The sequence below is a fragment of the Plectrocnemia conspersa genome, unplaced genomic scaffold (genome assembly GCF_051122295.1).
Source record: "Plectrocnemia conspersa isolate PC_06_02 unplaced genomic scaffold, ASM5112229v1 ptg000011l, whole genome shotgun sequence".
NCBI lineage: Eukaryota > Metazoa > Arthropoda > Insecta > Trichoptera > Polycentropodidae > Plectrocnemia > Plectrocnemia conspersa.
Window position 1 is genome coordinate 8413261 of NW_028277175.1, and position 14338 is coordinate 8427598.

A 14338-nucleotide genomic window follows, 5' to 3' on the forward strand; every position below is an offset into this window, starting at 1 on the left:
AGAATTATACTGCCAAATTAATTATACCTTGTCTACATAAATACAATTATAAGAAAATTGATAAAAATACGATCAAGGTGAACTGAAATTCGCTTAATTAATTTTAACGAGTATTTTTCTCAAAGCGTTAATCGTTTTTCATTAATTAAGTAACATGTTGAATAAGCATCATAGCATAAGTAAAGGGTGAATAAAGTATACGTTGAAAATACCTTTTTATTTCCCTCTTACAATAAAAAGCGCTTATTCATCGAGTTGTATATTCAATGTTTATATTTGGAAGTGAAGTAATCTTAAATGTTTACATGTGATTCTAGAATTTTACTGATGTGAAATAGCAAAATGAGATTTAAAAAAATATTTGTGTGGCTTTCTGCATGTAACCTTTACATATATCATAAATATTATTTGACTTTATTATCTTATTGAATTATATAATCACCTTTATTTTAAAATATTAATAAGGTGTACCCAAAAGTAATGATTTTCAATAAAACTCTGATCTCTTTTATCGTTTTATATAATCTTCTTTTACTTTTTTAAGGACTTATAATTTTCTGGTTTGGAAATAAAACAATCAAAAAGAGCCGATTCACTTTTTCTGGATAATTGAATATTTTTCCCTTAAAAATAAATGGTACTCGATGAATATAGAGGCTGCAAAAATACTTTCCAACCAAGGTTGCAGATTTTATCCCGAATCAATTTAGAAACGTGTGAATATTTATTTGCCTGTTTATTAGAGATGCTCTCTTTTTACTCAATGCAACACTCAGTCAAGTTAAAAGCTTACTATACACTTCTGTCATCAATCTTTTACATTTTTAAACATTTAAAAATAAATGATTCGTCTGGAGCACTATACTCAAAGACAATAATTTTTAGGATGCAATCTGGATTTCAGGGTTAGAATTTCCCTTTCTGCGTCTGTTTTTCTTAGACACTGATTATAAATTAATGACTGTAATTATTTTTTCTGCAGAAGATTATGTGTTGATTTTTTCCCTAAAATTATATTTTATATTATTTTTTTATTAAATTGTAGCGGATATAAAATTTGTAAATATCAAAAAAGTTATAAACCAGTGTCATATATATTTAAAGGTAAGTATGTAAAATTAATTATTGTATTATATAAAAAAAAATATACGTTTAATAAAAATATTATTTTTAATATTATTTGAATAAAGTATATACAAATTTAGATTTTTATTTAAATTATTAATTTACAAAAAATAAAATTGGTATTTATTAATAATTAATAAAAAATATTTCAAAAGACTGACGTATTTACTTACTACTTATAAAAACATCCAGATGAAATATAAAATACTTATTCATACCTGAGTCGATTGCATCTCTGATTGCATCAATTTCAGTAAATGCTGCTATGTACTCATGTAACAAAATAAATTTCGGTACATTCATATATAATTGTTAAAATATTTACTACAAGAATCGATCTAAAAAATGCGTGTGCTTTTGGAAATTTTAAAATAATTATTTTTATTAAAATTACTTGACTCTTATAAGTGAAGTTTAATCTATAACATTTTTTTTAAATAAAAGCTTAATTTTATATTACTAATATTTGAGAATATCCACACGTATTAATCTCATAAAATAAATCTTGATTGTTTGCTATGATTTAAAAAAATAGCTATTATTGTAATTTACTTATTGAAAATGTAATATTAAATTCATCGAAATACTGACACCATTTATTTTTTGTCTTTTAGTCTTTTTAATATCTCGTTTACTCCTTTTAATATTTTTTATATCCAGGCACGTTCAATTTTTATAACGTGAACATACTGCAAAACGTGCATATATGGAGATTAAAACTGCATTTTTCTAGAATACTGCGGATTAGTGTCAGCTTTTGAATGTAATGAAATTTTTTAATCCTTCTGAAAACGTAGATAGGTCTTAAATAAATAATGAAACGATTTTCTCTTTATTGTTCGACGATTTTATTCATTCGCATTGAACAATTAATTAATAATTATAATTGTCTACAAGCGTAATCTATAAAAAACAGGTGGTTTTGGCAAATTGTTATTCAACCTGATACTGTTCAATTATAAAACTTAATTACAATTAACATTATCAAGTGCACTTTTATTAATATTAAATTAAACTATCTAAAAATACACACTAAATATTTGGAACTTTCTAAAAATTGAAAAAAATATTTCTAATGCAAAATATACATCACAAAAATATAATACAACCTCTTTTTGGATATTTGTATTTAATATAATACACAAGGCAAATTCATCATAAGATTCGATTCTTGGACGGATAGATTGTAATACATTTTTATTTATTTATTTATATCATGCCCAGTATTTATTCACACCACTGGCACCGTGTCCATAATTCTGCTGCGAGAAAACGTCACTGATGTTTGGAAAAGAATAACCTTCACTGTGATGCATCCCAACTGGACCTAAGCCTCCAAATCCCATATTGATCGAACCGTGCGATTGATTCCAGTTAAGATTGGATTCGGAAGCCATCTTCGAATAATCAGCTGCCATCTTGGAAAAATTTTCGGCCGCTGCTATCTTATTGTAATCATCTAAGATACTTTTTGGAAAAGCTTCCGTTCTTGGTTCTTCGCCTTCGATCGGAGGAGCTTTGCCATCGGTGGTAGCTTGACTTTTAGCTAGGTAAGTAGTAGAATGCTTCGCATAAGGATCGGTAGCACTAGTGCATCTAGAAGCAAATTCGTTTCTGGGTATTCCATTCTCTAGTAATTGGTTATGATGAGATCCGTTGCCTCCTGGTGGCAGATGAGAGAATCCAGCACTTGTGGAAGTTCCAGGAAAAGCTGCGTTTTGAAAAGCATGATTCAGTTGCTGTGAATGCGCCATAAGATGGTTGTAGTTGGCGAATTGCGACTTTTGATGGTGCCAAGCTTCTGCATGGTGCGAAGGATGTGGTAAAGTTGCTAATTCTGAACCGGGATACTGACAAGGTATATTGCCTAGGGGCAGAGATCCGTACGATGCTAAAGAGCTAGTGGGATTCGATCCGGTGTGCTTTCGAAGTCTTGCTCTTCGATTTGAAAACCAAACCTGAAACAAAGAAAGATGAGATCAGTTGCGAAACTAATTTACTGGATAGTTTTATTGAATGTATCTATTTTCTTATCTAATTCTAACTATAAATATGTTTAATATAACACATAGCTATAAATATAATTACTGCACATAAACAGAGAAAAGTGCTGTAAATATAGAACAAAGATCATTTTGTTGAGCAGCATGATTTTTTTTTATATTTTCTTTTAGGGTCTCGACCATTTTCATTCAAGAAAATGAATTTTATCTTGTAGTGCAATTTTATTCTTTAAAACGTAATAATTCAAAAACGATGATTACAATATAAAATGAAATAATAATAATAATAATACACGTTTCAACTTTAATTTACGAAGTTCATAAAACTACGTATATCACCATCAGTTAATGACAATTTTATTTTATAACAAATTTTTACTTAAAAATAAAATTCAGGTTTTGCACTTATAGTAGAAAAAGTTTTTTTATACAATAAATTCATTAAATGATGATAAATTTAGAACACGATTTTTTATTAAAATAATTAATGTAATTTAATTTGTATTCTACTAGAATATATAATATATTGATTGACTAATATAACTTTATTTGGAACAATTTAAATAATTAATAATGTAATTTAGGATGAATGATCTTACATTATGTTGAAAGTGTCTATCATCCCAAAAATCATAATATAACTTATTTTTTTATTAATAATTTCAAGTCTCCCCTTGTTTTTAATTTATTACTTACTTCATAATTAATGATTGTGTATTTTTTCAATAAATGAGATTGAACATATTGTAACCAGATTATTCGACTTTAGATAACCTATCACAAATTTACGATAAAATAAAGATGAGAATCACTAATGTAATATTATGCGATTACCAAACAAAAATCGTAAAAACTGTAAATGGATTTTGCAACTTCCGTTCTTGGAATAATAAATAAAGCATTTCCAGGTTGACTATGACAGTAAAAAATATTATAATTATTGAAATGATTTTGTTGTGCTTTGCAGTTTTATAATTCTAAAATATTTCAGAAATAATAACTAATTTTGGTATTGTTGTTGAACGACAATACTAGGTATGTGATTTTTTTTGCTAAGAAGCTTTGAAAAAAAATGTTCTAATAATATTGTCGTGTAACAAAGATGATAAAATACGTAATTAATTTTGAAATACTCATATTTCAGAATTAATAACTGGTTCTAGTATTTGCCAAAATAAAACAAATTTGCTCATAGGAGTAATTATATAGAATTCCAACTTCATTATCCCCATTTAATCTAATATCTAACTTGTTGTTGGCATTTACAAGGTAGTTGTTTTCAGTTGTGCTAAACGGAAATCAAACAGTAACTCAAAAAATTTTCTTCGCATACCTTCAAATATTGATCCGTTATTGATTATTATTATTCTTTAATATTTACCAAACAATAATTTTTATATTTAACCTTTCCGCTGCGAAGCTTCTGTGGCGCGAGCTTTCCCCCAGAGCGGCTGATATTTTATCAATATAGATTTTCAGCGCTATATCTTATTTAACGCTCATTACAGGTTTACTTTTTATCTATCCAGCAAAAAATGTGCTTTATAAAAAAGGATTTTATTTTAATTATATTAATCATTGTAGTAAATTTTTGCCCCCGTAATTATTTAAGATTTTTTAACAAAGTTTATTATTTTTTTATTTTTTCATATACTAATTTTTAAATTAAATAATTAACTTTCAATTAAATTTTATAATAATTTATACTAATAAATATTTTTGATCATCTTACTTTTTTTCTAGGATGAGGTTTAAAGGAGTTTTTTAAATAGCCGCCATTTTTAAAAATAATGGCATAACAGGGTGAGATATTTAACCAAGATCTATTTTTAAGAACACGATAGCAAGCAGTTAGCGTGTCTTTAAAAATTCACATTTTACTCTAACCTCCTTAAACATGAATTTTTATTTTTCGTAGAAAAAATATTATTTTTTTAATTTATTTTATTAAGTACATTAAAGGAGCAAGAATTTTTTTTCTTGCTCCTTTAATTAGTAAAATATTTTTATTTAGTTAATTAAATAAGCATGAAATTTTTTTTTAATAATATAGTGTACACTGTGATGTGCAAAATAAAATAAAAAAATAGCTTCAAAAACAAGCAATAAATTATTGTACATTGCAATGTGCACTGGGTACGAGGCTAAACAAAATAGTTATAACAATAGATTATATGGTTAAATAAATCTACAAACAAACTCGTATTTTAAATTTTACAAGGTGGGCTATGTTTTTCACTTTTTAAATCACTTCTGACCGGAAACCGCGTGAAAGAGTTTGTTCCTTAGAAATTTAGTCGCAATGGACCGCATCCCGGGGGAACAAAAACAACGATTCTTATGTGATTGTTCGGCACTTGTTTCGCGCTCACTATGGAATTCACACTGTAAATCAATGTGCGAGTTGTATTTTAATTTAATTATGGCTCAAGTTTACCGTTGAACAAGAAGAAAATCTGACTGTCACGGAGCAGGAGAAGCGAAGAGAATATCGCGGAAGTTAGCGAATCTGCAGGAGAAGATCCAGACTTGTCGATTCGCAAACGTTCTGCTGTTATAGCGATACTAATATCAGCTCTAAGTCAAATTTTGAAACTGAATTTGAAACTACACTTATGTAAAAATTATATAAGCAAGATTGGGTAACCTGTTATACATCCAACAAATTGATATCACGTAGAAGTGACATCCCATATTTTATACCTCTTGATTTCTTTATAGGGTTATATCAAAAGCCGTGTTTACTTGAAAAAAAACAGCCACAATAATATAACTTAAGGAGAATATTCGTCAAAAGATCCTACGCGCTTTGTGTCATAAAGTGCTATTAGATTCGAGAAAAGCCAGCGGCAGGATGGTGGATATTTATATATATTGAAGTTAAAAATATAAATAATTTTGGTTTTTCAACGAATAAACTTAGGTTTCATAATATATTATTGGTAAATTTGCTTTGATATACCATTATGCTTGTAAATTGAGGTTCCACTGTAGTTTGAATTTACTTAATTTATTTAAAAAAAAATTTTTTGAGTAATGTATGTAGTTTTCCTAATGGATAAGTTTTTAAAAAAAATAACTTGAACAAATGCCAACCTCAAGAAAAATGTAAATAAACTGATAAGTGACTGACAAAGAAAAAATAGTAATAAACCTGAATTCTTGCTTCGGTCAATCCAGTCTGTTGAGCCAATTCTTCTCTCGTATACACATCGGGATATTGGGTTCTAGTGAAAGCTCTCTCTAAAGCGTCCAATTGATCTCCACTGAAAGTTGTTCTAGATCGTCTCTGCTTTCTTTTAAGCGTGATTCCTGGTTCAGACTCCGTATCTGATGAATCCGATCCTCTGCCTGGAAATTGAAATAAGACACAAATCAATAAATGTGATAAAGAAGTATATTTTATTTGTTTTTTGCTCAAAAGGGTCACTCGGGTGTGTCGTAATCGCATTTAATACCCGTTTATCTCCTGGGCGCATTAAGGAGATCACGTTGGGGATAAAGTTGCGCCAGTTGGTAAATTGCTCCCGGGAGGAATCATTTCCTTGAAAGGCTTCTTTGAGATGGGTTGCGAAAGAAAATGGAAAATCTTTAGGAAACACACATGTTGAGGCATTTGGACGCTTAAGTGGATAAGGAAATGACGCGAAACCAAAAGGGTTTGAAAGCGACGAATCGATGGGGCCATATATCACGTACGAATACAATGTATGCGGAGAAGTTTTAATAAAATGTTATGCGTCATAGTAAGCGATGTAATATATTTTATATGTGAGATATTTTCTCCCTGAAATTGTATGACTATATTATACATATACTGAAGTATATATTTTTTGATTTGTTATATATGATTTTACTAGTAATTAAATTTTATTTGATATGATTGATTATACTTCATATTGATATCAGTAAATAATTGTATTTTTAATTTATATTGTACTTAATTTATATATATATAGTTCCAAAACTGTTGAATGGTTTAAATTTTTGATTAAGATAATCCAGGACGTTTGGGCACTGAACCCGGTGGTCAGTCTTCTCAATTTTCACGTGTCATAAAACTTTGGACGTTGCATAAGCGACTTTTCCCGCTAATTAGCGCTGAGAGAAGAATTCGAAATGTCGTGTGACGGTAGCGTCGCGAATCGATTCTGTCACACGACAATTCACAGCATCTATTTATAATTCATGGCGCACGAAACACACACCGTTTGTTTGCACAATGGTGGCCGCATTCTGCCCACTTTTAATCGCTACCACAACTATGTATGCTCCGGCCGCTTTTTAGACACGTTTTCACTCGAAAAACAGCATCCAAAGATTGATGGACTCGGACGAGGTGTGTTTACACAATGAGATGCCACTAAAGTTTGGGAGACAAAAATGAAACAATAGTAACCCAAACTATCAACATTGAACGTTGATGAGCTACTTTCAAGAAAACATTTAAATTTAAAATAAAAATTGAAAAGTTCCAAGCGAAAGTCAAGAAGAATAAGTGTCGCACCGTAGGATTTTTTTTATAAAAATATAATTATTATTTAACAGTAGCTGAAAAACACATAGAGTATATTGTACTCTAGATTATCCCGTTGCAAATTATCTGTGATTGAAATAAATTTAATTTTTTTAATGTGTTTCGGAAATGCATATGTAACTTGTTGATTAAAATCATAAAATGATCATTTAAGGGGATTGAAATAAAAAAACTTTCCATTGATTATTATACTAAAATATGAGCTTGGAGTGATAAAAAGATCTTGAAGATTTGTTCAAAACCAAATGGGCTCCTGAAGTGAGATTTTTTTAAAAGTTGCTACTTCGCATCCAAATGAAAGAATATAAAAAAATAACGACGGTTATGGTTGCAATTTTTTTACAAAAGTAAAGCCAGTAACACTTGTTCAATCGTAGAGAAAGTTTCTTCTTAACGTGGAAATGTATTGAATTCTGAAGAAACTGATGTAAGTGATATATCTGAAATATGTAGATTAATGAAAAATTTAAAATGCTTTGTAAATGTCGATCGGGAAAATATCGAGGAGTAGTTTGATCGCAATTCAAATGATCAAAAATTTTAACGCTTTTAGTGTAGCCCGTAACGTCTCAGACTAGTAGCTCTGAGGTTGCGGGTTCAAGCCCCGGCAGTGGCACTCGATTTTTTATTTATAAAAAATGCTCTATTATAAAAAAATCTGGCCCCAGCTGCAGTGCCATCTATTGGTTATAAATTATATTACACATAATAATTTAAAATTATTAATATAGATATCACCGATTCTGAAACTTTCAGTTTGGTGATTAATATTTACGTGTAGGCATTTATTATATCTGATTGATTTACTCGTTTGGTACAGATTTACCCCGTTATAACGCATTGGGCATACGCCAGTCAGGTTATAACTGAAGATTTAATAAAAACTAAAATAAATAAAGTTATAGCTCACCTAGCGCTCCAGGTGAAAATTAAGTTGCTCCCCCCTACATTACACTAAAAATATGAGCTGATATAAATTCAAATACCACTATATCATAAATTAGTATAAAAATTTATAGCGAATCAAAATTAGTAAATAGTGGTTGTTTATTTTAATAAAATTATTTAATAAATTAACGCATTTAAAACCTCAAAAACAGATCAATGCTGAAAACAGCGGCGAAGACAACTGTATGGTAACCACAGAACAAAGAATATAATAGTAGCTAAAGAGTGACGAGATGCAGAGAGTAAAATATATGGTTACTATGGTTGGTAACTGCAAAATACATATATTAGAATGTGTTTTGCAGTTTTAAGCCTTAATAATAATGTTGTTTTTAGAGCCCTAGTGCAATTGACATGTAGTCAAAAATAATTTATAAGTAAGTTCAACATGAAATATTGCACATGTGTTTTTTACCCTTTGATTAGTGAGTAAAATTATATACATTTGCTTATTTATTAGTATATACTTTTACATATTTTTTATATATTATTCGGCTTTTGTGGATTTTTTTGTATTAATACAGTATTTCAACATTTTTTATAAAATTAAAATAAAATATTTTTTGCTATGTTAATTTATTTTGTTCTCTTTAATATATTGCTTTAATTTTCAATATAAATCATTTTATAATTATAATGTTTTTTATTTATTATTTTTTCATCACTTCTCAGAAGGCAAAAATTTACGTCGAAAGCAATAAAATGGTGTCGGCGTCGTCGCAGTATGAACGCTCGGTAACGAGCGTTCGGCTTTTATGGAATTTTGAATGAAATGGGGTTAAAAGGATTTTGTGGATTTTTTATATAATATATATCCTCAAGACGGTGAAAGATTGACCACCGTTTATGTACAGCGATACTCCTCAAAGGGTTAAGATGCCCCACGCGATGTTTTAAATTTTACATAAAAAGTGGAGTACCTAATATGAAATTGGATTCATATTAGCTAGGATAACAGAGAAAAGGGTCAAAAATGCCAGATTGGTTATACATATGTTAAGTAAAAAATCTTTAAAATCTTTTACTTTGTAAAAATGTTGCTGGAAGTTTCAAAATCAAACTGTTTATAATTTAAAACGATTAAAGAACATTCATAAAACATTGCTAGAATAGATATCTATTCAAAGAGCTTGGATCCCTAAAGAGATTTTTAAAGACTCGTTTTGTCATCATTTTCTGCAAAAGGTAGAAATATATTGCGATATAATAACTCACTATTTAATATCGCGCTTTTTTTATTTTCTTCTAATTAAATTGTTATTATTTAAGCAATGGGTCAAGGTATATTACATACAATTAAAAATTATTATCTACAGATTACATTTTGGCAAGCAGTTAGAGCTATTGATGGACAGAACATTAAGTTGTTAACACAATTCTGAAAAGGGTATGACATTTATAAAGCTGTTAAAAATATTGGTAATGCATGGAGGTAAATTTCAAAATATACGATGAGTAACGTATGAAATAAGCTCACTTCTTAGTTTATCGAAGAAATGTTGACGATGTACATAGCGATTTAGTCGAAATGGCCAAAGAACTTAATCTAAATCTAAAAGGAGAGGATTTTGATATCAATGGAAATAAGCAAAGAAGTTTTAATGGAACTTGAAGACAGAAAAAAATGAGCAATCGAAGCATTTTATTTTAAAGAACATGTCTTAATATTTTGATATGATTAAGAACGATTTGCGAAAATGTCAAAAGCAATAAATTAATTTATAAAGAAAAGAAAAGGGCTACAAGACAAACACTACAATAAACAAATATTTATTAATCCTTTAATACTGATCGTAGTATATCAAAAATTACAACAACAACAAACATCAACTTTTTGTGAACTTATTTATATTATAATCTGTCATCTTCGCTGGATTATTACGATTGATTATTTTATCTGATATTTATAAATGTTTTAAGTATTCCACAGACCTACGACCAGTAATTTTGTGTTCAATTCATCCTCAAAATATATTAAAGACTATTCAAAACGAAGAAGTGAAAAGGGAACACGTAGTATACGTGCGCACGTAATCGTAATTATTCAAATGCGCGCCGCGCGAAAAATAAATATAAACGCACCATAATGGGGATAATGAATGATGTCAATTAAAGTAAAATATTGCCACTCCATTCAGCACACTGATGTGTGTTCTTCTGTTCAAATGACCCGTGCTTTTGCTAATTAGCCGTTATGGCCCGGTGCGAAAAAACAGCACCTAAACAAGAAGAGGAGTAAAAAAATTTCGGCGGCTCCAATCCGAAACGGCCTTGTAACAGTTATGTGACTAAATTGCTGATAATGATAGACAACCATCAACGCACATGTGATTTTATCTAATTGTAGACATGTGTGATGTTACTGCAAAGGAGCTAAAAATAGGCGATAAAAAATAATATACATAAATAAAATCAGAAATAATTTTAATATATATATATATATATATATATATATATATATATATATATATATATATATATATATATATATATATATATATATATATATATATATATATATATATATATATATATATATATATATATATATATTGTGTAATAATAATTTAAATTAAATATATATCATGAACTATTTTAAAATACTAAATTTTTTTATATATGAAGTACTTTCTATAGTTGTTTAATTACTATAATATAGTACTATTACAATGGCCATAACGACTAAAAAAAATACTTAAGATGCTTATCAGTTAACTTGGATCTGTATACGTTTTTAGTATATTTAATTTCAGAGAAAACTATTTTACACATATGTATAATATATCATGCGCATGCGGTGAGATACACTCCTTTTCGCTCGCTCGCGTGTTAAGTAATGAGGGCGAGTGAGAGATAGGGCGTGCGTTACATGCGTTCCGCACGCCCACTTCTTCTCATTTACTCTCGTCACTCAACACGCGAGCGAGCGAAAGGGAATGTATCTCACCGTACGCACCTGATGTATATAGAGTTCCGAACGTGAAAAAAAGCCACGAACAAATTTATGCAACTGATCAAAATATGTCAGTAAATTTTTTTTTTTGCAATGAGGATTTTTGCTATTTATATTTAAATATATCACTACACAGCTTCTGAAGTGAGATTTTTAAATGAATATAAAAAATCTTGATGTTATTTGATTATGTTAAGATCTGAAAAACGAGACTAAAAATAGATATTTAATTCACCTAAAGCTTAAATTGAAAAATCAACGCAAAATATAGATTTAGTTTGTTGAATTTAAATGCTTAAATCATTTTTTATTCAATTAGATTTGTAACTTATGACGTAATATGATTTAATATAATCTACAAATTAGACTACAGCTACTTTTTTCTTTTTAATTATAAATTTAGGTTTTTGATATATTTAGTTATATCTGTATAAAATTATAACTTTAATAAAATTTCGATTTCAGCTTCAAGTGGCAAAAATCGCGTTAAAACTTTTCCCTAAATTAGACCAATAAGTTGATGAAAAAATGAAACATTATAAAGAAAAGTATTTGAAATTTACTTTCTTTGTTAAAAAAAAATATTTTTATAAGGTGAATCTGTATTTGATCAACAACAGATTTAAAAGGTAGTAATTTATATAAAGAATCATTGTATAATCGGATATAAATTGATATGTATTATTAAAAAATATATAAACAGTAAACTCAATTTAAATTATTATAATAAAATTCAATGACTTTTTGTCGAAATGTCAATTTTGGCAAAACATGAAACTTCACTTCACTGAATACATATTCATACAAGTATCATAGAAAATTAAATGGTGATACTGAATGCTTCTTACATATTAGTGCTGAATACCAAAATTCTAATACATCTTATTTGTTTGTAAATTATTAATCTTTTACTAAAGCTCCTTATCATATAATTTTCTTTAGCAAACTGTATGAAAACCATGATCCAAATATCCATCAAACGATTTCACGAATGACAATTTCTTCATGCATGAAAAAAAATATGAAATTCTATATACATATACATATGTACGTGAACAAAATTGTACGACACATACTACTGTAAAACTATCAAAGCGTCATATAGACACAAACTACAATAAATCTTCAATAATTTGTTGTATTTTTGATGTATCTCATATTTACACAAATATATCCATTTATTCAAGTCCGTTTCTTTTTGAACAAACCTATACAACCATCGCGATTCAACCTTGCAAAAAAACGAAAATGTCTCGTGCAGCATCCGGGATGTGCCTTTTTCATCACAAAATCCCGATTTTTTAAATATATTATTTTATAATTTATATCTCCTGTGAAAAACTCCTTTCAGCTACGTGGGCTAATGCTCGCTAATCCCCACAGAATCGCGGCGGGTCTTTGTGAAACTTGGGCCGACAGAGTCCAAAAACGCGGGGCTTTATTGAATATGAAAGAGGTTCGCAAATGAACACGAAACGGGACAACGCAAAGTCACAATAATAAATTTGTGACACATCCAGGGCTGTATTTGGGTTGGGAGCATGCGGGTAATGGCGCTTTTTCAATGGGTTTAACGACGAAAACACAAATTGAATGCTTTGAAACTACGCTTTGAACTATTGTATATCATTTATTTTATTAATAAACCTGATTGCGATGCAAATTATTTCTATAGGAGGTTATTAAATAGTACTTCTGAGCGCTTATTAATGTACAAAGTAAATGGCGTGAAAATTACTGGATATAAACTACCGCTCAATAAAATGTACTATGAATGAGAATCAGGAGTGAAGCAGAAAGATATTTATATTTAAAATATCGTATATTTCTATGGTTGTAATAATTTTAGAAAACATATATTTATTTGTTGTATATATAATATTTCGTTGCAATCAACAACTAATAAGTAAGCTGTGAGACACTAGTCTGTATTATATTTTATTAATTATAAATTATAATTACAGCTTACAGTCTAGCTTTATTTTATTTTTATTATTCAGCACGCTATTCAATTGTGAGATTAGGAATAGCTAGAAAAACTAATTTGTGATGATTGATCGGAATTAAAATTATTTAAAAATCATTATTTTCGATATCCTAGACACGATAAAAAATTCAAAAAACACTAGGGTCCAAATCGTATTCAAAACCAGAATTTTCAGGTATTATGTAGTTAAAAACGTTTACAGATTTTTCAGGTATTAATTAACAAGTGTATAGATCAATATAAAGGAAACTAATATATTGTTTCAGGTACTACGTGAGTCACATATTTAAAACTAATTTTCTTTAACATTATAAAATAATATATATTATAATTTAAGAACATATTTAATACAGAATATAATAAAATAAATAAATTCGCTTAAGTATGTTCAATCTAAAAATGTATTAATTAGTAGCCATAAAATTATATTACTTTCGTCTGAAGTTTCTTATATTAATTTTTCGACGAAAAGATATTATTTTCATTAAATTTACCCAGCTGGAAATAAGTGGTAATTAAAAGCGAAAATACAACAGAACAAAATATTTTCGTCGCAAGAGATACATTCTTAGAATAACTAGAGAGCTTGTATTATACAATTAAAAATAATTTAATATATTTTTTTTTCAAGACTACAATATGTATCAAATATTCTTTATTTAATTTAATTTAATGAATATGGCTTAATTTAATTTAACTAAAAAGAGTTAATGAATGAAAAAGGCTCTTTATAAAATATTTTTGAATATAATACTACAATGATTTTAGAATTTATCGAATTAATA

At 28.4% G+C, this 14338-nt stretch overlaps 1 protein-coding gene across 4 annotated transcripts in view; it reads right to left on the minus strand.

The window, feature by feature from the left end:
• Positions 1-1949: 1949 nt before the first annotated feature.
• Positions 1950-14338, minus strand: part of LOC148229364 (protein gooseberry-neuro-like) — a 59972-nt gene continuing 47583 nt past the window's right edge. For all 4 annotated transcript variants that reach the window (XM_088197741.1, XM_088197738.1, XM_088197739.1 and 1 more), the window contains 2 exons: positions 6283-6479; positions 1950-3083 (listed from right to left, as the gene is read on the minus strand). In XM_088197741.1, coding sequence (XP_088053867.1) covers positions 2340-3083; positions 6283-6479 — 941 coding nt within the window. In that variant the 3' untranslated portion in view covers positions 1950-2339. The remainder of the gene's footprint in view (positions 3084-6282; positions 6480-14338) is intronic.